Raw genomic sequence first — 21,923 nt, forward strand, 5'->3', positions numbered from 1 at the left:
TTGCTACTTCACTCACAAGGCCATGGGCATCACTTGCCATTCAGCTTCGGCTGAGATCCTCAAAGAATCACAGAATATGCTGAGCTGGAAGGGACCCATCAGGATGATCGAGTTACAACTAAATGCACCAGTCACAGGCAGCTAGACAGAAGCCATGGTTGGTACAAAACCAACAGCTGGGCTCTGGCAAGTGAGCAGGTATCAAAGTGCATCTTCCCTCCTGCTGGGGTATCACCCTTCTCCACAGCTCCTTCCAGTTTCATAAGTTTTCTTTTTCAATATTAAGGGGTTTGAACATTTTGGGATTACTGAAGTGACTGAACTGCTACTGGCCAGAAATGGAACATACTCCAACACAGACGACCCTGAGCTGGAGGTGAACAAATAAAAACTGTATATATATGGAGTATCAAACTTCAAGTTACAAGCAAGATTTTCATCAAGAGAAATGCTGAGCAGATAAAAATAGAACACAATAAGGCGTGGTAAAGGAAGTGATCACAAAACATAGCATAGACTGCAGAAATGTAGGGAAGAGAACCAGTCTTGACTACTTGTCTGTTTAATGCCTTAACAGTTTTGGTAAACAGGAGATTAGTACAAAGCAAAAAGTGAAACAAACCTTTTTGTATTGATTTTGACAACAAAAACTTTTCTCTTGTTCTTTCTGTGACAACATTGCTATAGAGGTTTAGCAGGCCATGGCTCTGTTTCCTCAACATACAGTTTAGTAGCTTCTCTTCCCTCAGTGGGCTCCCCTCAGCCCAGCATACATCCAAGAGCTCCCTGAGTAAGTGCTTTATTTCATCTGCTTGATGCTCCACCTCAAAAGTCACTATACTGAGAGCAGCATAAATTGTATCTACTAGCTCTCTTTGATTTAGCTCAGCTGAAAGCCCAGAGCTGCTCTGAAGCCTCTGCAGAGATTTCAAGGAGTCATAAAGGAACTCGACAAAGATGTTTTTCAGAGAGTGATACTGCTGGAGTGAGGAGCACTGTGTGCTTTGCTCCCCCTGGAAGAATTCCAGCAGGGCTTTTGCCCTCTGGGGAGCCTGCAGCAAAAGCTTCCGAAGAGCTGAAACAACATCCAAACTGAATTTGTGAGAACAGTCATCTCTTCTTTTGCTCTCTGTGATGGGCTTGTTCTGTGTGCACTCAAATGCTTCAAACAGTTCCTGGTAGGAAAATAATAAAAGAGTAAGCCTTTTAGACTACATTAATGTATTAAATTAATTATTTAAAAAAATAGAAGAAACTTGAAAGCAAGCAGATAAATCAATTCGGAAACACCATACTACTACAGAAATCCATTAATAATGGTCCACTTTGTCCAATATATTTCCTAGAAGAGTGGATATGCCTCAATATGTAACAAAATACAAAGAATCCTGTAAAACACAAGTACACTATAAAGACCACATACAAGCAAGGAACCACAGCAGTCCCTATGGGATGGCTGAAGCACTGCCATACTCTACCTCTAAGCAATATCCTAATGTAACTGTATCTTGATAGTTCTTTAGGAGCATAACGATGTGTGGGGTTTTTTTCTCCTACTTTTCCAGATTTGTAGCATCTATCTACCAACTATATCATCCTCATCAATTTTTAAAATCTGATTAAAACTGGCCAAAAGATTCAGAAGCAATCTCATAGACTTTTCTTAAGCAACAATAATTTTTCTACCTATCAGAAGCAAACCTACAATTTCAGAACTGGGAAGGGGAAAATAAACAAACAAAAAAAACCCAATTAACCCATCCAATAAGAGTTGGGAAGGTGAGGGACAAGCCAGTTGAATAGCACTCAAGCAGTACTTTTGGCACTCCTAGAATTATGTGAGTGCTGCCCTTACCTCAAAGAGACACCTCAGAGATTACATAGGGGAGAGGTGGATGGAGTGCACAAAGAATGAGAACAGAAAACAAGACCACAATACCTTTTTTTAAATATTATTTGCTGGATCAAAATGTAACTCTACCTACCAACATGCCTCTGACAGAAATCGTGACAAAGATATGAGATTGTTGAATCTCATGTTTCTATGCAACACTGGTGGATAGTGTGGACAATGGTGGAATCATTCATGACCTCAGAGGTGAGATGGCAACACCCACAGACTTCATTATTCATTAACAGACTTCAAGCAGATTTATTTTAATCAACATTCAAGTATACTTTGCTTGTAATTGCTGTAATTGCTAATTCTGTATCTTTAGTGAAATACTGAACAACTTTTCCTAAGCTGAAATAGCCCCTGAATATAGTAAGTTCATTTTCCCCTTAAAATATAGACAAACCAAAAAAGAGTATCCTAAAGGAGTTACAATCTGTAAAACTAGAAGCAACATCTTATGACATTTCACACCCCACATCAGATCCAAATCTGTTGTAACTAACATTGAATTAGGACAGTTCTACAGATAGCAACTTTGCTGATATTCTGCTCTATACTTGCTTTTGATATAAATCCATCTTTGCACATTTCCACATACTTCTCAAATAAATCAGCCTGCATATTTTAATTAATAATAGAAAGTGGATCCTGGACCTCAGAACACATGTCATACCAATCCCTAGGCAACGTCAGCAGTACTAGCAGAGCATCCAAAAACTTCCAGAAGGGGGAAAAAGGGTGCATAAGAGATGAAAATTAAGATCACCGAAGAAAGAAAAAAAAATACACATACATTTAAAATGTGCTTACTGACTACAGTTTATTTTGGCTCTCAGTGGGTTGTAGGTTTATGATTATTACAGGTGCCTATGGACTGAAGGCTGTGTGAAGCAGCTACAGTCAGGACTGATGTGTGTTAAAAAAGGCACGTAGAAAAACCTGTTCCTTGCCTGCCTGCAGCCTCCACTCTAGCCAGAGAAATCACTTGCAGGCACAGATTAACTTCACAAAGGAATCTGAATTACACTCTCTCTCAGTTGCCTAGAAGATTAATAACACATTAACATCTCAGGCAGTTAGCAGGAAACATTAACTTCGATCTGATGAAGCTGGGCATACTGCAGAACAAGAAGAAATAGGACATAGAATCAGCTCACCTTTAGGACTTCCTCAGAGACATCTTTCTGTAGCTCTTCCAAGAACAACAAAAATTCAGTTTCTTTCCGAAGAGCAACTGGGACAGTTTTCTGAAACCATATAAGAATGGGAACTATATTAGTCAATAAAACTCCTATTTACATTAGCATATAAACATAATCATAACTATTTAATTAACACTTTGAGGCAGACTGAAATATCTCTCTGAAGTAATCTAGTCTTCAATTAAAGGCTATTCCAGTCAGGTTCTGCTCTCACACCAGCTGATTTTATTTATCCACACATTTGGGAACAGACCTCATCAAGAATCACAAAACCATCATATCCTCAGAATGGAAAGAAAAAATGCAAGTCCAAGTAGTGCCAAGAACAAATTACTTTTTAAAAAAAGTATGCACATCCCTCACCATCTAAAGCTTATAAAGAATTGTCTGATGCCTGAGCTATTTAATCTTTACTGTAAGAGAGGTGCTGCACAAATGCAGAAGTTGATGCACTCCTGATTTTCATTTATATGAATGTGAAAAGCTAAAATGTTAACTTTGAAGATCTTTTAAAAAAACTGCTAGTTTTTCTTCAGTGTGAATATTACAGTTCTTTCTTGATAAATTTGTTAAATGCAAAAGCAGTGCATGTCTCCAGATACCTTGAGAACTTAATTCCATGAAACGTGGGAAAGCCTACAACTAGGGAGACATTCTGGACTTGGAAGTCAGAGCTATAAGGTGCATTTGGAATCATGAAGATGTTTCTGTACCTGATTCATGGCAAGCCATTTTTCCAGCACAAGAAGCCAAAGCCATGCAGTTCTTGATGGGCTAGAATTCTGTCCACATCTACAAAAGCAAGGGGCATATACAGGGGATTATACAAGGTTGTCTCCATATCCATGATCCAGGAAAATAACGTCAGAGATAATTTTGATTTTGTATTTCTTTGAGTGAGATAAAGACAAGTAACTAGCCAAAGAAAAAGGAAAAAATGCAGAAAAACCAGAATGTTAGTGTTCTTGCACATCAACTCAGTGACTTCTGCTGTGCAAAAAACTGCTTTTAGATACACCAAATACTACTGGCATAGTTCCTCAAAACAAAGAAATCTAGTTCTGGTCCAAAGTTCAGTCTGTACAGCTCTCTTTGAGCATTTCAGCAGATTTCGTTGAAATGTGACCACTTGCCAAACACTGCTATTTCCTGTTCTGTCTATTTCTACCAAAAAAATGAAGCGAAATTTTAAGTTACAGCACCCAAATGCAGCTCTATATCCAAATTAAAAATGAAGTAATTAAAACTAATTAAACAAAGAGTCCTTCTAATTTCCATCAGCATTTCACATCCTCCAGTACTTCAATATTCCAAAGCCTACACAGTTGGGAACATACTCAGTACTGTCAAAGGGACCAGGAAAAGGAGAAAGCACAATATTGTTTCCTGTCCTTTAAAAATCTCAGCACTACTAACTAAAGCCTTTAAATGTGATAGCCCAGCTATTAAAGATCAAAAGATTGAAAATTCTTATGTCTCAGTGGCTGTTGGCAATATTCATCTAACCACGAGCACACCTTCCTCCAGACTCCTTCAGCTGCTGTCAGTGTAAATTGTCTCTTAGAACCCTTATAGAAACGTTATACAAACTTTAATGTGAAGAAATATGATCATCTGATTAGAGAGGGGAATACCAATGTTCCCTGAATCGCTAAAAAGTCACCCTTCATATACACCTAACTGAAAAAATAAAAAGTAAGAGATAAAAAGTAACTGGGATTGAGTAAAGCGGATGCCATCCCAAAATACAGTGTGAGAGAAACCAGAAATCAACAGCATAATTTGAACTTCTGGGAATTGCAGTTTTAGTAATTAGGAGATTTTTCATGAGTTGGAAACAAGATAACATTTTAAATAACTTCACCACTGATCTTGGTGGTTCCATTTCTAAACTAACCGAAGCTCAGCGTCAAAGAAACGTAATTTCAAGAGATGGTCCCTTTCTCCCGGTAAAATCTAACAAGATCAGTCCTGAAACGCTTCCAAGTAGTTTTAAGCTTGTATCAATCACTGTATCAGCTACGTACATGAACACAACTCGTTATCCCGGTGGGATGAGCAGCCTGCTAAGTTCTTGGTCAGTGATAAGACATCAAAGTTCAGACAAGAGCATCACAAGACACCTCGGCACTGAAGTGCTACTTCCCTGATTCTACCTGTCTCCCACAGCCAACACTAAGCCAATTGCTCCTCCCCATTTCACAATCAAGTCCACGGAACCAGAGCAGTACCTTACTTACCTTACCGCGACGGGACAAGCTACCAGAGCCTGAAGAATCGCCTCCACCTTCGCGGGACCGTCCCCTTGCCACCGGCTCAGTTGGGGCACGCAGGCCTGGGCAAGCTCCCAGTGCCCGCGCCGTACGCACTCACAGAAAAACCCGAAAAGACGCTCCAGAGAATCCGCCTCTTCGTTCCCAAAAGAATGCATCTTCCCGGGACGACGGGATGACCCGGGCCGGGCTGACACACACGAGGGCGATGCCGCGCTCCCTGGCGGGGCACAGCGCGGCCCCGGCGGCGCCTGACTCTACGGCACCGCCCCGGTACCGCCGCCCCACTTCGCCGCCATCTTGGGCGCCGCCTCAGCTGACCGCGCCGCCGGCCGGGCACGCGGGCAAGGCACCCGCCCATTGGCCGAGCCGGGGCGGAATGTAAACCGCCATGTTTGTTTGGGGCGCCTGACGCCGCCGGGAGAGCCCGGGCAGCGCAAGCCCCGCCCCACTAACCACGCCCCTTTCTCGCCCCCAAGCGCTGGCTCCGCCCCTTGTTGGTGCCTCGCGAGGCTCTGATTTGCTCTCGCCGGAAGCTCCGTCCCCCTTGCGGACGGGGGGGTCCGTGAGGGGGCGGGAGGCAGCTTAGGCTCAGGGTTAATGCGGCCTGCTGTGGGTGCGGGTGTACTCGTAAATACACCCACACACAGCCGCAGAGACGCATGTACACGTGTGTGTGGGAGTATAGGTACTCCCTGCACAGCTGTATGACCCTGTACATACACTTCACTCTGATACACATATACATACATATATATATATATATACACCCCTATACATATATACAAATATATATGTACGCATCTACAGTGTATACAGTATATATAGGTATATAAATGGGGTGTACAGACCTACATGTAGGTGTATGTATAAGGCTGTGAATTGTATATAACTATATATATGTATATATACATATGTACTTATGCATTTGAGAGAGGGTTGGTATCAGTAAATAAATGACGTGGGGTTTGAATGTATTACATATACGAGTATGCATATGTAGTACAGAGTATCTGTACGAGTACGAGTAGGTTGTGCCCCCTCACGTGGAATGTTCAACACTTGTAACAGCTCCCGGTGCCGCTCACCGGGCGTCCTCCTGCCCTCGCACCGCGCCATTTGCGAGCCTCCCCCTCAGGGACCGGGCGCAGCGGGAGTGACTCAGCTGCTGGGCTGGGTGGTGTCCAGGCAGTGTCTGGCAGAGATAAGACCCCCCTCAACATCCTCCCTTTATTCCGGGCTTTTTTGTTTGCTTTTGTCCTGACACGCAAAACAAAAACTCCTCCGGGAACTGCAGCGGCGAGGCAAGTGTAGGAGGGAGAGCGGTGATGACAGAGGAGAGGTGTGCCAAAGTAAGTGACCAAGTCAGTCCCCAGGGCTCCTGAATGGAACGGGATGGGAGCTGTGCCCGTGTGCATTTGCTGGGACCCACCCATAAACTCTGCAAGAAGCTTGCAGGAGTTTCTACCGTTGCTTCCTACATCTTCCCGAGAATTTCTCACCTGAACAGTTAACTCACACGTAAATGGTGTGTGGGCAGTCATGCCTCCGAATTTTCTCCAACCACGCTGGATGAGCTGTAACTCTTGAGACCATGTGGTTGTCATCTGTTCAGTTCTGATACCCTGTGCCTTTAGTGATGGTACTTACTATGGTGCACCTCTGCACAAACAGTTTTGCTATGTGCACTTTCAATTTGGGGTAGTATTTTGTATCTTGTCTCCAGGCAAGGAAGAAGCTTTAGTGGGACACGAGACCTCTATGAGCATGAACTTCATTTATCCTGAGATCTTTGATGCTTATTACCTGCTTTCTAATTGCTTTATCCAGTTTAAAGTATCTCCCTACAGTCAGATTCTTTACTTGACAAGCAATTTCCTTATGTAAGACATGTCAAGTGCTTGATGCATTTCTTTTGTTACAAAGTTCAAAACATACTTGCTGGAGTCACCTGTACAATCCTGCAAGAGTAAATTTACATCATTAACAATTAGTAGTACTGCTGTCATTTTTGAAGGTAAATTTTAAAATTATTCTTCCAATATTGACCTTGTTAGGAATTAAAGGTTTATTAATATATCTGTGAAGCTCTAAACGTAGCTGGATGGGAATATTTAAGTGGGAAAATAAATTGTGTAAGGTCATCTTAGCAGAAGACACAACTAAAATAATAAAATTAGGAAACGAGGTACAGGAAAAACATTTTTTTATCTTGAATTTGTATGCATATATTGTGCAGGTCTTCTAGCAAAACTGCCTGAATTTTTGCCTTGGAACACTGGAACGATAAAGCTCTTTTTTATCTCAAACAGGGTCTGTTGTGCCTTGCCTTGGAATATTATCAGTGTTACGCAAGCTGCTAATAACATTTAGTGTTTTATAGCAGCTTCTTTCTAAGTGAATCTGCATGGGGAGTGAGTACATGCTGCACTGTAGTATTCTGACATCTACATTTTAAAGCCATTTCTGAAAATGAAGCCTCAAAACATCCCTATCAATTGTTTCCAAGGTCTCTCTCTTGAATGTCAGCTATGTCTTTCCATGTCAGCTATGGCCTGTATTAATTTCTCTACTGACCATCAAAGCTGTTAGAGAATTGCTTGGGAAAAGCAAATGTAGCTCGGATCTTTGGGTGCAGCTTGCAACTACAGGTCTCTGTGAACAGGACAAAAGCAGATCCACCAAGAAGCCATTTTTTGCCTCTGAAAAAGTGTGACTTTTCAAAGTGACTGTCACAAAAGGACTGGGATTGCCTGTGGGGATGTGGTCAACATGCAGTGGCAGGGCAGCATCTACACTGCTTTTACAGTGGAGGACAGAGCCTGCCTGGTCTGGTGTAAGGCCTAATGGAGCCAAGTCAGCCCACCAAAATCTGGTAGCAAATTTGAGGTGGCAGGACAGAGGAGGTTCAAGCAGAGTCTGCAGCACACATCATGCTGCCACAAAGCTTCTCATCTGCTGCGACCAGAGCAACTGGAATGCTGCTACCAGATTTATTGCGTCATCAGAGTGCAAGAAGCACTGGAAATACTTTTGAGCTGGAAATACTTTTAAGTTCTTTTGTACATATAAAAATAAACCCAAGTTATATCAGGTGACCAAAGCAGCTTTTAAAGCTGGTTTACCCACAGCATGACCCAGTGAAGCCATTTTCACTGTTCCCTGCAGGTGGAGCAGTATGTTGGTGAAATTAAAGGTGGCCTGAGACCAACCATGAAGCTCACAGTCATAGGCATGGTACACTCCAAACCCAAGAGGTAGGTGAAGGGACTGCTGGGGGCTTCACCCTGTTACACATGCTCCTACCTGTCTTCTAAATTCAGACACTTTCTTGGAGGTATGTGCTCTTTGAAGGAAGAAAATCAAACAAATTAACAATTTATGGTCTTATTTAACTTTCCTGCATTCAGGCTAAGATTACAAGATCAGGGAGGAGTTCACTGTTTGGCCTTTCTGACTGCCCTGACAAGATTTTCCACTCCTTCCCCTTGTCTAATGTGAACTGGAAGGAACACAAAAGTTGCATTTCTCCTTCAGAAAGAGGTGCAATTCTCAACCTGAATCTTGGTTGTCTGTGGGGGGTTGGAATCAACACAATTTAAAAACCAGTTTTGGCACAGGAGGTAGAGGTTCTTTGCTGTCTTTTATCTGGATAACAGCAACTATGCTCATCATTACACTGTTTTTGCATCTACAGCTATCAGCTCCACTGCTTCCACTGGTGAAGAGTATGCCATAACCTCTTTTAGGACACAAATGAGTACATGTTGAAGGGTTTGATTTCAGTCAAGACAGAGGGAAAGCAACATCAGAAATTCCTAGCATTCTACTGGATACTGGGGCAGGAAAAAAAGACCAGCCGGGTCTCATCCCTTTCTCCAGCTTCTAAGCCTGTAGAAGTCCTGTGTTTTAGTTTTAGTCTGACATGGAAACAACAGCTGTCTCTAGTCTCTATAAGCATCTGCCATGTTCACCATGTCCTTTCATATTTCTGAAAGTTCCAGTCATTTAATAGATCTTTTTTCAGCTTTTCAGTGACTCTGCTCTGTGATCCAGTGGATGCCAACAAAGATGTTGGGCTGTTATTCACAGTTAACTTCAGTGAGAAATCCATCACTCGAAATGCACGAATTGCTGGGAAATGGGGAAGAGAAGAGAAGACTATTCCCTACTTTCCATTTACAGCAGGCGACACGTTCAAGGTAATTTTTCAGATACTATGAATAGGAAGAGAAAAGGAGGAGAGAAAAGCTGAAGGCTATGTATATGGCCGCAAACAGCCAGCCACTGACATTGGCAGGTTAACTAGTCTAGTATGGCACAGACAGCAACAGTTCAAGCCCTGATGGGAAAGAGGCATCCCTTTCTCTAATCACAGTTAGAGTACCCACTGGATCTTTGCAGTATCATCTCAGGAGAGGGTAGGTTATTTATTAGGGGCGTTTCAGAAGAACTGGTAGACTTTGTGCTTTGCTATCCATAACATTTCGTTCTAAGTCCATCCTGCTGAAATCAGCCCTGCTGCTGATCTCTAACACCCTTCCCTGTCCTTTTCCACTGCAGATGGAGCTCTTATGTGAACATCAGCAAATACGAGTCTTGCTTGATGGACGGCAGCTCTGTGACTTCACTCACCGCGTTCAGCCTCTGAACTTGGTGAAAGCTTTGCGGATCTCAGGGGACATCAAGCTTACCAAAGTGGCTTGAAAAAAGGAGACCAGGATATCACCAGAGGACAGAGGAAAATGTACTTTCTCTTGCCTCAGACATGTTTTGTCTTTTTCCCCTGGCTGATTCTGGAGAGCAGGAACTGTATCTTTTTAATTCGCTGATGTGTTTGAGATACACACTTTTTTCCCCCCATACATACTCACAGCAATTGCAGAGCTATGGCTGGTCTGAATAAATCTCAAAGCCTTTGCTGAGAAACACTTCTGTCTGAAACACTCCCAAACTGCAAGATTTATGATGTTATGCAGTATCTCACATCCTTATGGCTCCTTACTCTCTCAGGCATGCCAGGAGGCAGAGCTCAGTCCTCTGTGGTGGGTGGCTGTTGTGACTAGAACTGGGCATTAGGCAGGTGGTGGGTCGGAGAAAAGAGAAGTAGGAGATTTTCTTATAAATGAATTAGGGAGTCTGATGGGCCCCAGCAAGGCTCATGTTATCAGGAGGGAATTGCTTTTCTTGGAAGCTCTGCTCAGTCAGCACAAAAACATCTGTGCCTTCCAGCAGAGAGCAATAAATACCTTACCTGCCTTACCCTGTCTCTTCCAGGCATCTTTTCCAGAATTGAAAGGTTTTGACAGCTGTGGATTTCACAGTCTTCTCTGGACCAGCCCTAGGAAATGGTATCTGCAGCTGAAACTGCACTGCCCTTTCTTGTTCTTGCATATGATTAAAACTGCACCTTTGCTGGCAAACTTCTTTATGAGCTCTCTTAAATATTTGAATGCATGCAATGTTATTTCATTGCTGTGGCTTTTGAGGAAAATCCTAAATACATGGCTATTCTAATAAATAAAAAGCATGTATCATATTCTGCCTTTGGTGATGAAGGGACTTCTTTTTAGTACACAACTCAGAGAACAAAGCATCTGTACAGAAACAAATCTGTGGACAGAGGATTATCAAATTCCTCTGTGACTTCAGGGAAGATATCGAGCATGCTGCCTTTTTGAAGGCTCTGCAGAATCTGGCTGTCAGATACAGGTACTCAGATAAAACAAGAAACTTTATGAAAATAGTGTATCAGCAGGCTGATTGGGTGTTTGAAGAATTTCCTACTGGTGTCTCAGTTTATATATAAATCTAAAATTATAGTGTATTAAACCATTATTTTTCATATACTCAAACTGACCTCTGAGAAAAAAACACATCTCTAAAAAGCACAGGATATTCAAATGCATGGGGGTTTGTTTGTTTGTTTTTTAATATTTAATTATACCAAAACCAGGTTTAGTTGACAAATAATGGAAAAAAATAATGACTTTAGATAGAAAACGCAATAGTGAGGACTGCTACTATAGTTCTCTGTCCAAATGGTACTCCAACATAAATGGACTTAGAGTAATTATCAGAAGGAAAAGTCTTGCTTTTATGGATAAGGAATTTCTTCCCATATATTCAGCACCAGAAATTGTCTGGAACTTCCACTGGTCTGCTTTGATACTCAGGATCCTATTCTGGTGTGGGACATTACCAGCATAAGAGTAATCTATATGGGTGAGGAGCAAGATCTTTTGTTCTTTTCCAGTCTAACAGAGAACTAAATAGTAGAGCAAATGGATGGACAGACAGACAGACCCCTTGTTTGTTTTGCAATGCATATTGTCCTGGCAGCTGGGTTGTGACTTAGCACAAGATTCGTGTGGTATGCCAAGAAAGGCAGCCTCAGCCACCATCACCTTTCATGACTTAGATGTTTCAGTCTTAACTAAGTTTATGAGCCCCTTTATAAAGGGGGAAGGAGCAAGACAATTCTGCTTTAAGATAAAGCACAACCTGGATCTGTCAGACATAGACTGAATACTTGTACAAAAGATCCTTTTCTTCCATCTTGAATATCTTGACGTTTCTTCGTAAAGCCCCATTTGTCTGTGTCCACCTGTTTTGGTCTCTTGCTTAGACGATAAATTCAAGGTGGGGAAATTATTCTGGATCTACATGATTTGGTCTGCAGGTCTCCTAGGACCTGGTAGGTGTTATGGTGATTCAAATAATGAACATTGACTATCAAGAGAAAAACAACACTCCCGGACAACATGAGCAGGAAGTTGGTCATAAATGTGGTTTGTCATTTGGCATGGAGTCCACATTGCTCATGTCAGCGGCTTGATTGCTTCAATCCACTGCACTCGCTCTGCCTTGGAGCTGGCCTGGATGTAATAATGAATGTCATTTTTGGTGATGATTTTGAAAAGGTTGCCTTGCACATTGCCCTTCACTCCTGCAGAGAAAAAAAAAAAAACCCAACAGATCAGGAGGGTGCACAGAGATAATCTTTCTGGCAGATATGAAGCTTCATAAGAATTTGAATTTCATAAATTAGGGAATCAAATCTTTCCTTTTTATTATGGATAAGACATCTAAAGCTTTTGCGTCTTTGATTTCCCTCTTCAAAACCCCTGGAAGTGTTCAAGGCCAGGTTGGATAGGGCTTTGAGCAAATAGGTTAAGTCGAAGTTGACCCTGTCTGTGGCAAGAGGACTGAGACGAAATGCTCTTCGGGGCCCCTTCTAACTCAAACATTTGTTGATTCTGTAATTCTATGAAAATATAGTATAGACAATCTTGCCACAGATTGTATGAACTATTGTGCACTCTACAACATATCTAAAATAGTCTCTGTTTAGGTGGAGACTATTACTTGAGTTATACACTGAATGAATGATGAACCCCTACAATTTTGCATGGTAGATTAGATTTTCCCCTGCCCATAGCTGGGTTCCTCTTAGCAGAGAGCTCTATTGTTCATCATGTGCCCGTGCCCCCTAGACCAAAGCTTTTTCAGACCTTCTCTTTAGAAAGATGTTCTGTACTTGATATCTATACATTGCACTTACTGTCATAAAATAAATTGCTTTAATAGCAGAAACACTTATCTATGAGGCTGAGGCTCTGGACAAATGCCTGAGCTAAGCCTATACTCCAGCAAAACTGGTTTTTTATTGCTGTCTTTATGTCTCCCCTACATTTGGGTTCTAGTAGGTCAGAAAGGAGAAGGTAATAGCATAAATTGAGAGGACACAGAAATGGATGGCATCAGAAGATGCCTCAAGACTTTGCGTTAACACCCAAAAAGAAAGTGGTTTCTCTTAACTCTGGAATATTAATCAGTCTTAGGACTGTCTCAGAGGTCATATGACTAAGAAAAGCCCATATAAAGAGAACACCCAAGATATGTAGAAATGACACTAAAAAAAAAAGTCCCCTTTGCTGTGGACAACCCAGCAGTACAGGGACTTGTGACATGCCTCTTCCCTTGCTTGCAAAGGGAAATGGAAAGTCAGCCCACCTGTGCATACAAGCAACCATATATACAAACCCATACCCAAAGACCGTGTTGCCACAGCATACATATAAATGTGTGAAAGTTCAGAGGCTTGTGCTCACCTGCTGGGACTCCATTGTCCTCCAGAGCTGAGACAAGACAGCCACGAAGAGAGAATCCACCTACTGGCTTGTTATCTTCCTGCAAGAAAAAGGAAACAAGGCATAGCTGGAAAACATCATCATTTCCCAGAGCACATGCATCACTTTTCTGAAGTTGGAGACATAATAGCGTTTTTTTCCAGGCATGAAACATCTATGTCACAAGAGAAATCAATTAGAACCTGTAGTTAAAGGCATTGCTATATTTTTTCAGTCCCAGATGTTTCTTTAATGTAGGTGGGCATGCTGTAGATCCGTTAAAAGCACAAACGTAGGCAATCACACTTCAAATGTATGTATGGTTTTATCAATAACAACATACTGAATTATATATATTTCTATATATTTCAGCAAGTATTCAGCTTGCTGCTTTTCACTGAGACTGTATGGGAAAAATCTGGTTCTTTTCCCTAGCTGGCTGGCACTCTTGTTTCTTGCCTTCAGGTTCTGCAGTTTCAGCTCATAGCCTTACAAGGATAATTTGCAGTGAAAAAAATCCCCAAAACCCATGTAGGAACAGGAAACAAAAAATGACCTGGCTCCATAAGCTCTTTTCACTGGAATGTAATTTTTATTCACTTTAAAAGTAACATAAAGCATTTCTATACATGTTCTTCTTGCAATCCTGTTTGGCTTTGTGGTACCCTAAGTATCTGAGTTGCTCACATTGATTATTATATTCATGAACATAAATTCTACTTTTCATGAGAAAGTTTACAACTAAGTAGTAGAAATTCTATACATACTTTGGCATTAAGAAGACCCTATTCAGTGCTGGAATAAGGTTGTAAAAAAATCTCAGAACCAGTATGATCCTCAAACAGTAGGATTTCAGCCCAGAAAGATCACAACCCAGGAAGAGAGCCTGCAGGACCATGGTCCTAGACTGCGAGGGTACAGCAAGAGAGCAATCCCAAGAACAGGAAGCTGCTGCCCAGCTAAGGAAAAGGAATCTCACTGGGAAAAAGGACAGAAGATGCAGGGGTACAAAATCCTACAAGGACAACCTCCTAGGGTGAGGCCAGAGAAATCTAATTCCTGGAAATGGATAGAGGAACCCAGAGTGATAGAAACATTTACAGTGTAACTGTCTCTTCACGATAATGTTTATGTTTCTAAAAGGATTTCTGGTAACTTCCCACTCACGTACCTTGGTGGGATCATAGTAGTGCAAAAAAGCAGGATCAGCTCTCAAAACAAATTTTCTCACCTTCCAGTTTTTCCTCTTGTGCCCCTGCAAAATGGAAGAATTAAAATTACTACCTCATGAAATGACCATTTTCCTACAAGCTGAAGGGGAGACATAAATACCAAAACAAGAGCGTTTGAACCCAACAGAGAAAAATATTTCCTAACATCTTGGTAATTCCCATGACTTTCTGCTTATCTTTCTTCTTCATATATTGACAATTCCTTCATCTCTTCCTTCCCTGTGATGAGAACTAAGAAAGCAGAGTGACAGGAACAAATCCCTCATTCCTGCTTTTCATTTCAGATTAAATATTGGTTTCAGATGAAGACCCCATGCTGTGTGATCCAAAGGCATTATGTCAGGTCCTTTTGCAGCTCTTTACTCTTTCACCACAGCCCTGTCACTGCTGCCAGGCCTGTTCCAGGCCCTGGGAGCATCCCCTCTCCTGGAGGTTTGGTGGTGGGATCAGAGCCAGCCCAGGGCTGAGGCTGCTGGGGGCTGTCCCTGGCTGCTGCTGCCCATGGGCAGGAGCTCCTGGGCAGCTCTTGTGTCCTCTGCTGCTGGGGGCTGCCCTGGCAGCCTGTGGGGATCCTGCAGCACCCTGCCAACCCTCATGGAGCCCTGGCAGCTGAAGGAGTGAGGGTTGGGTTGGGAAGCAGCTGGTCATCCAGTTTGCACAACACAGGGTGGGGCTCTGGGTACAAGGCTTCAGAGTAAGAGTGAGGCCATGCTGTGCAGGTAGGATTCCTTCTGCAAGTGGCTGTGTTATGCTTTGTAAGAGTGATTTACCCTCATCTTGTTCATAGCAAGTGTTGGAAACTACATTTTGCAGACCAAGGGTCAGATCTTGGAAACAGTTATTAACAGCGGGTACTTGTGCCCAAAAAACGTTTCACCACCACCAAAGCACCCATGTGTACATGATGACTGCCCACAGGTAAATGTCCACTTCATACAAAGGTCAAGCTACTCAGCTTTGAAATTTGTCTGTGGCCAGCAACACATCCTCACTGTTGACACCACCTGGATGGGATAGGTTAGAGCAATGGCGGCTTTGCTTGGAAGTGGATGTAACACCTCTGGTAGGATTTGGAGTTTGTGTGGTGCTTCTGTTTTTGATGCTGTTTTGTACCTTTCAGTATATGCTCAATATGTACAGAATATCCAATTAATCCTGCCTGAGCAAGTTCCATAGTTCACTCCTTTATAACTGGATACTCTTAAGTGCAAGATCTCAAGTACTGACAGGCAAGTTAGTTCTGCTGGGCACATCTGTCCAGCCATCATTGTACAAGTCACATTTACTCTCTAAGAAACCCTAAGAGCTGTACTGTTCCTTGTGTTCCAGGGCAGGTTCCAAGACTATGCTTACCTGTTTCACTAAGAATCCTTGCTTCACAATTGTGCCACTTAATTCAGAGATGTTAAAGTGGACCTCTTCCTTGGAAGTAGTATTTTTCTTACTGCTCTCAGCCTGCAAATAGGGAAAAGACAGTTCTACTTTTGTTTTTAATCTAAACAGACTTTTAAGTAGAAAATTCTGCATTTTATTTTCCTTAGCTATTTTCAGCTTATATTTCCTGAGTAAATTCTCCTCCATAGCTCTGCTGCTCAGCCTTGTAGGACCAAGATTCACAGGCAACAAGTTACAGTTGTAAATCTGTACTTGCTGGGTATAAGTGCTGTGGCTGTAGCACAACTACAGCACTGCCTGCAATGCATGCAGACACAGCACTGCACTCCAAGGACATGCCTCTTTTAATGCCCAATTATGTAATTTGTAGATCCCTCCATATCCATGTAGCTATTTGGCTCCAGCAAAAGTGCCAGTGTTAGTACTACTGAAAGACTACAGCCGCTCCTTCTGCATTTACTTTCTGAGCCTGCACATTTGCCTTTGGTTGCATGCTGTGCACCTGTACCCCAAACCGTGTGTGATGAGGGAGAGGAGGTGCCTGTGTGGGAGCTGCATCACTCACAAACATGTACAGAGCGGTGGAGTCGTCGAGGAACTTCTCAGAGGGGTCACTGGAGCGTGTGGCCTCAGTGCTGCGGACTCCCACGGGCCTGAGGAAGTTCTCATCCATCAGCATGGATGCCAAGGTGACGGCCTCGAATCGTGACACAGCAAAGCTGTTGGAGATGAGCCAGTCCACCAGGGCAGAACCTGCAGGAAGAAAGGCAGCTCTCATACCAAGACAGTGTGCTCTTCTGAGGGTAGCAGATGGTTTCCTGCAACACAGGCTTTCACTTGCAGAAACATTTTGGCACCATCCCAAAGATTGTCAGAGAAGTAAAAAGTTGACCAAAAGTCTGGGGTTCTAAGTATGCTTCCATACATCCAAAGAGCAAGAGAGAAAGATGTTGGAGAGCTTGGCTGCACTGCCAGATTCCACTGGGCCAGAGCTTATCCCACTATGAAGGCAGTATAGCAGCTCCTTTGTCCCTGCAATGTGGCATATCAGATGTGAGGTGGCTCTGATATATAATGAGGTGGCTCTTTGCCTGCCAGATGTACCTGTGAAGGTCTCTTTGTATCTGTTGCCTTGATCCAAATTGCGGGTCAGCTTAATTCCAGTGCTGCTGTCATACATTCTCTCCACTATATTGCTGCAAATGAGAGCACAGCATAACATCAGCAGATGACAAAGACAGGCAGAAATAGCTGTGTACTTTCTGTCAGTGCCAGGGGTGTCCTCATGATTACCCACATAAAGATAGGAGGTATTCTAGGTGCTCCCCCAGAAGCACTGTCCTAAGTACATTCCAGGAAAACTTTATTCTCCCAATAGCAGCACTAAACAAGATGCCTCACAAAGCATCTTCAATTCAGAGCATTGCAAAGTGATCCATAGTCAGCCCAATTTACCTGTTCAACACAAATCAAATTAATGTAAGTCTTCTGTTTCTTAATCAGTGTCCATTTCCTCTTGTTTAAGATGAGGCACTTTAAAGTCCTAGTCTGGATTCCAGATACCAGCTTTGAAAACTCAACAGGGCACAAAGCCACCAGGTGGTGCTTCCCTGATGTTACATCCTTTGAGGTAATACATCTCCCCAGGGAGAACATTTGCAGCTGACTAGGAAGGTCTTCAAGCCAGCAGTGAGGTGCCTGTGCAGAACCCACATACTCCCAAAAGATGATGGTCAGGAAAAAGTGCATTCCCTGGGCAAACCTAGGGCAGCCAGTTCAGGGGTTCATGGCCACACAGGAGCAGATCTGTGCAGAAAGGATCTTCCCTTGGCCCTCCCCATCCATCAACTCAGGCCCTTTGCAAACTACAGCAACAACAGAAGGAGAAATCATATACACTTACTGGAGGCTGATATTTTCTAGCAGTTTGAAAGAGTTCTTCATTCTGTGAAGTTCTTGTACCTGTACTGGATGACCAGCATGAATAGCTCCTGTGATGTCCAGAGCCCAGGAGTCACGTTCCTCCCTGGAGCAACATTCAAGGAAATAGTCTGTATTGGTTTTTGTCTTTAATTTGATGAGTAGCTGTGGAGAAAGAAGGATAAAGCAATAACATCATTTAGCTATTTTGCTCCTCTTGCAATTTGCTTTTTTTAGCATTGGCCCAAGTGACACAAGTAAGTCTGACAGTGCATCCCACCTGAGCAGTTCAGAGCAATTCTTGTTCAGAAGGATGGTGGGCACAAATCTAGGTTGTTTTTGGTGGGTTTTTTGTTGTTGTTTGTTTGTTGTTTGTGGGAGTTTTCTGTTTGGTGAGGGTTTTTTTGTTTTGTTCTGGGTTTTTTTTTTTTTTGGTGGGTTTTTTGGCTCTTCTATCCCCCTCAAATCCCTAGATTTTCAGTAATAAACATGGTTTACATGGATGGAGCTCCTGGAGAAGAGAGCAGACCACACAGATACCCTACACAGAGGAAATCTGCATTGCTGCTACCTATAGGAGAGCAGAAAAACACAGGAGGAACGTTTTCTTCCAGAGTCTTCTTGCTGAAAACTTTCTACAGCAGCAATATCCCATTGTTGAAGGAAAAAGGAGTCTGATCTGGCAGCCTGGGAGCACCCCATGGATACCCAGGCTTTAAGGCAACTACCACAGGTGATATTCCCTTTTTTCCCCACCCTCCTCAGGTTCTATTGGGGTGTTCATGTCCTCTCTCCACACACTGTTGGGCTGATGCACTTACATTTTTTTCTCCTCACTATGTGTACAGGAGAAGTGGTTAGGGTTGTGTTTTTGTTAATAGCTGACTCACATTTGGGCACACAATGAGGGAGTTCAGTGCTTGTCCTGGTTACACTGCTAGTGGCAGCTTGCTTTTGGCTGGGCCTAATTCTGGAAGCACCCCAGTGGTATGGTTGCAGTAGTTGAAGCCAGGAGGAGAGGAGAAGATAGGAAGAAGTTAGAAAATGAGTGACATAGGGAAGAGATACATTTTTCCAGTCATACCGGTCTGTTCTCATATTCCAGGCATGGACAAGTAATAGTGCAGCCATCCAGAAGGATCCTGCCCTTTGGAGTAGGCTCCTTCTTGCCTCCTTCAATTTTGTAATACAGCAGCTTATCCTGGAGCAGAACGAACCATCTCACTTTCCAGTTCCGAACAACATGTCCCTGCAGGGGGAGAAATCCACATAACTGATTGTACCACAAGCACTGAGAAATGGCCACATTTTCTTCTTGGCTTCTTGTATGAAAAGAAGCACAAGAAGTCATTGTGAGTCCTGTTCTCCCTGAAATACACATCTTAAGTAACAAAATAGCACAGCTCCATCACCATAAAATCATAGAGGGATAGAAAAGTGCTGTGCTCTTTCTTCAGCCTGGAGAACTTTGCTGGCACAAATTGTTTCTTGTAAAAGCTCACAGGAATTATCCCAAAGAGCTGATGTAGGTTCACACCTGTCTGCTGACAGCACAGGCTAAATCCAAAATGTGTGAGGGCTCTTGGCAACCAGCTCCTCCTCTCTGGTGACCTTGAGTGCTGTCTTTTTCATTTTGATGTGGCTCTAGGTGCCAAGTGGTTTTGCAAGAGCTTTGCTGGGTGAATTGGCTTTTCCTCACATTTCCCCCTTAGTGATAATGAGAAGTTCATTTCAACCCCATCTGTCTCCAACCTCCTGGGCTAAAACATTCCCTCTGCTACTGGTTCCTGTAAAGGAAATATGCTTTTTGATGACAAAAGACTGAATGAAGGCTGATGATGAAAGCCTCATGGATTATATAATACAGACAAATCCTCCTATTTTTCCTCTGTAAACAGCCCCCAGCTCTCTTTATTCTGGTTAAAGGACAGCAAAGCCAGTGAGGGCTGGCACTGGCAGGCTTAGTCCTGTCTGATGGTGTCTGGTCCAGCTTGGCTGTGCAAGAAGCTGACTTGTGTTTCTACAGGGGATGGAGCGTTACAGCCAGCAGGCAAAGCAGGGGGTAAAGGAAGCTCTGACACCTGGGATAGGGTGGGCATGGCTAGAAGAAAGAAACATGTAAGGTCCAGTTGTGGCATGAATCAAAGCTCATTAGCTCTCTGTAAATAAAGGGGAAACCCAGCAATCTCCAAGTAAAGGTGGAGTAACAAGTCTCTAAAATCCAGGGCACTGTAGATCCAATGTTTTCTAGTCTATACTAAATACAATTTATCTATCTCAGGTTTGTTCTCTCTTTCCTTTTGTGTTCCTCAGGTTTTTTTTCACCTGTTGTAAAGTTACTTAGCCATTTTTCCTGTATGTTCTTTGCTATAACTCTATTCTTTTCTTCTGGAAAATGTTCTCTTTTCTCAGGAGGTTGCCTTAACTTTTTAAATTTATCTTTACCTAATTCCACACATTCACTTTATATTTATAATGCATTACAGTACATAATTCTGCCATTTATAATGCATTTAGATAATCTCCTTGCTTCTGTTCTCTTCTTATGAAAGCCCAGTTTTCATTACCTGATCCCATCCCTTTCTCCTTTTTTCTCTGCGGATCCCTGGTTCCCTTGTCCCTCAGTTTGCTTTAGTTGTCCCCTTTGTGCTCTCCTTCCTGTCAAGCTGTGTATTTGGGTGATGTTTTACACACTGGCATCACAGTTCCGTGTGCTGCCAATCACCTATTCCTCTCACTCACTTGGTGCCTCGGCTTCCCATTTGAATGCAGGAGCCACTTAAGAGCCAAAGAGTACAGCTGGAGCCCAGAGAGGAGACTGGCAGCTGGGATGCTCTGCCCTTGCTGCAGAAGGCAGGATGGAGAATAGCCCCTTTTCCACACAGAACTTCACTTGGACAGTTTCTGGCCGGGAGCCCTGCCAGGAAAACTCCTGACCAGGATTACCTTCATGTTAGCACCAGGAACACTGCCACGTACTGCACAAAAGCATTTCCCTAGGCGTGGCAAAGCTTTGAACAAACCTCTCAATCACATTTTTTTAATGAAATCAAGGACCATATTAATCATTGAGACAGGCTCTTGGTACTAAAAGCAGTTTAGGCCCCATGTTGAATTGTTTCCTTGCGTTCCAGCAATGATTGACTCGGTCCTACAGGGAGAAGTATTGGGAAGGTTGAAATCTTTCAGCTCTTTTCACCACATTTTGGCTAGAATTTTCTAACAGCAGTGCTTGAGGAGAATGGAAAAAATAAGTTCTTTCAAAAGCATTTTCAAGTTTGCATTGCTTTGATCCCCTTCAAAAAGGGGATCAAAAAAAGGGGTCGTTTCTCCATTCTCTTACATGAAATGGGAAGCTCTGCATGGACATGTCACTGAAGAAGGCACAAGCTATCCTAACCGAACCAAAACTTCTCCTTCTCTCCATCCTGCCATGGTGGCCCCCTGCTGCCGCGGGTGCTCCCTGAGCACAGAGGTGTGTGAGGTGCAGCCGTACTGGCTTTCCAACACCTGAGGAATCAATCCTGATGGCTAATTCACCTTCCTCTGCAGAAATGCCAGCACGGGGAAGCTTGCGGTGAGGTAGGGAACAGCTGCAGGTCATGCAGCTGCCCTGGGGGGCACCTGCACAAGCCTGGAGGATCTCCTTTCCCAGGAGGAGCAGGCGGGAGCCCCCGACCCAGCGCCCCGCGGGCTCGCCCCGCTCCGTGCTCAGGAGCGGCTTCATGTCGGAGCGGAGCCGCTCGGAGGGGAACAGAGCACTCACCCGTTTGACCAGGAAGCCCTCCTTCAGCACTCCAGCTTCTTCCTCCATCGTGGCCGGCAGAGAACAGAGCAGAGCCCTCGCCGAGAATCGCTTGAGCCCTGGCAGC

The 21,923-nt window shown here is 43.3% G+C and overlaps 3 protein-coding genes across 4 annotated transcripts in view; 1 reads left to right on the forward strand and 2 right to left on the reverse strand.

Moving 5' to 3' along the window:
- ZFYVE26 (zinc finger FYVE-type containing 26) overlaps positions 1-5,671 on the reverse strand; it is a 48,911-nt gene extending 43,240 nt beyond the window's left edge. Inside the window, 4 exon segments of the mRNA XM_066552177.1 lie at positions 623-1,175; positions 3,055-3,144; positions 3,813-3,891; positions 5,340-5,671. Coding sequence (XP_066408274.1) covers positions 623-1,175; positions 3,055-3,144; positions 3,813-3,891; positions 5,340-5,671 — 1,054 coding nt within the window.
- Positions 5,672-6,626: 955 nt separating this feature from the next.
- Positions 6,627-10,793, forward strand: LOC136558373 (galectin-related protein A-like). 2 transcript variants are annotated; one of them, XM_066552757.1, is made up of 5 exons: positions 6,627-6,724; positions 8,541-8,629; positions 9,400-9,574; positions 9,936-10,119; positions 10,650-10,793. In XM_066552757.1, exons 1-4 carry the CDS (start codon positions 6,701-6,703, stop codon positions 10,077-10,079), a joined length of 432 nt encoding a protein of 143 aa, XP_066408854.1. In that variant the 5' UTR covers positions 6,627-6,700; the 3' UTR covers positions 10,080-10,119; positions 10,650-10,793. The 2 variants fall into 2 exon arrangements, with proteins under 2 accessions (XP_066408854.1, XP_066408853.1); XM_066552756.1 differs by lacking the exon at positions 10,650-10,793 and having other exon boundaries at positions 9,936-10,231.
- Positions 10,794-11,514: 721 nt separating this feature from the next.
- PLEK2 (pleckstrin 2) lies at positions 11,515-21,923 on the reverse strand. Its single transcript, XM_066552304.1, has 9 exons — positions 21,818-21,923; positions 19,136-19,300; positions 18,035-18,216; positions 17,236-17,327; positions 16,697-16,884; positions 16,090-16,191; positions 14,676-14,759; positions 13,487-13,565; positions 11,515-12,321 (listed from the first exon to the last, which is right to left on the reverse strand). The coding sequence occupies exons 1-9, from the start codon at positions 21,863-21,865 to the stop codon at positions 12,194-12,196; spliced, it is 1,068 nt and encodes a 355-aa protein (XP_066408401.1). The 5' UTR covers positions 21,866-21,923; the 3' UTR covers positions 11,515-12,193.

Source organism: Molothrus aeneus, chromosome 6, assembly GCF_037042795.1.
Source record: "Molothrus aeneus isolate 106 chromosome 6, BPBGC_Maene_1.0, whole genome shotgun sequence".
Lineage (NCBI taxonomy): Eukaryota > Metazoa > Chordata > Aves > Passeriformes > Icteridae > Molothrus > Molothrus aeneus.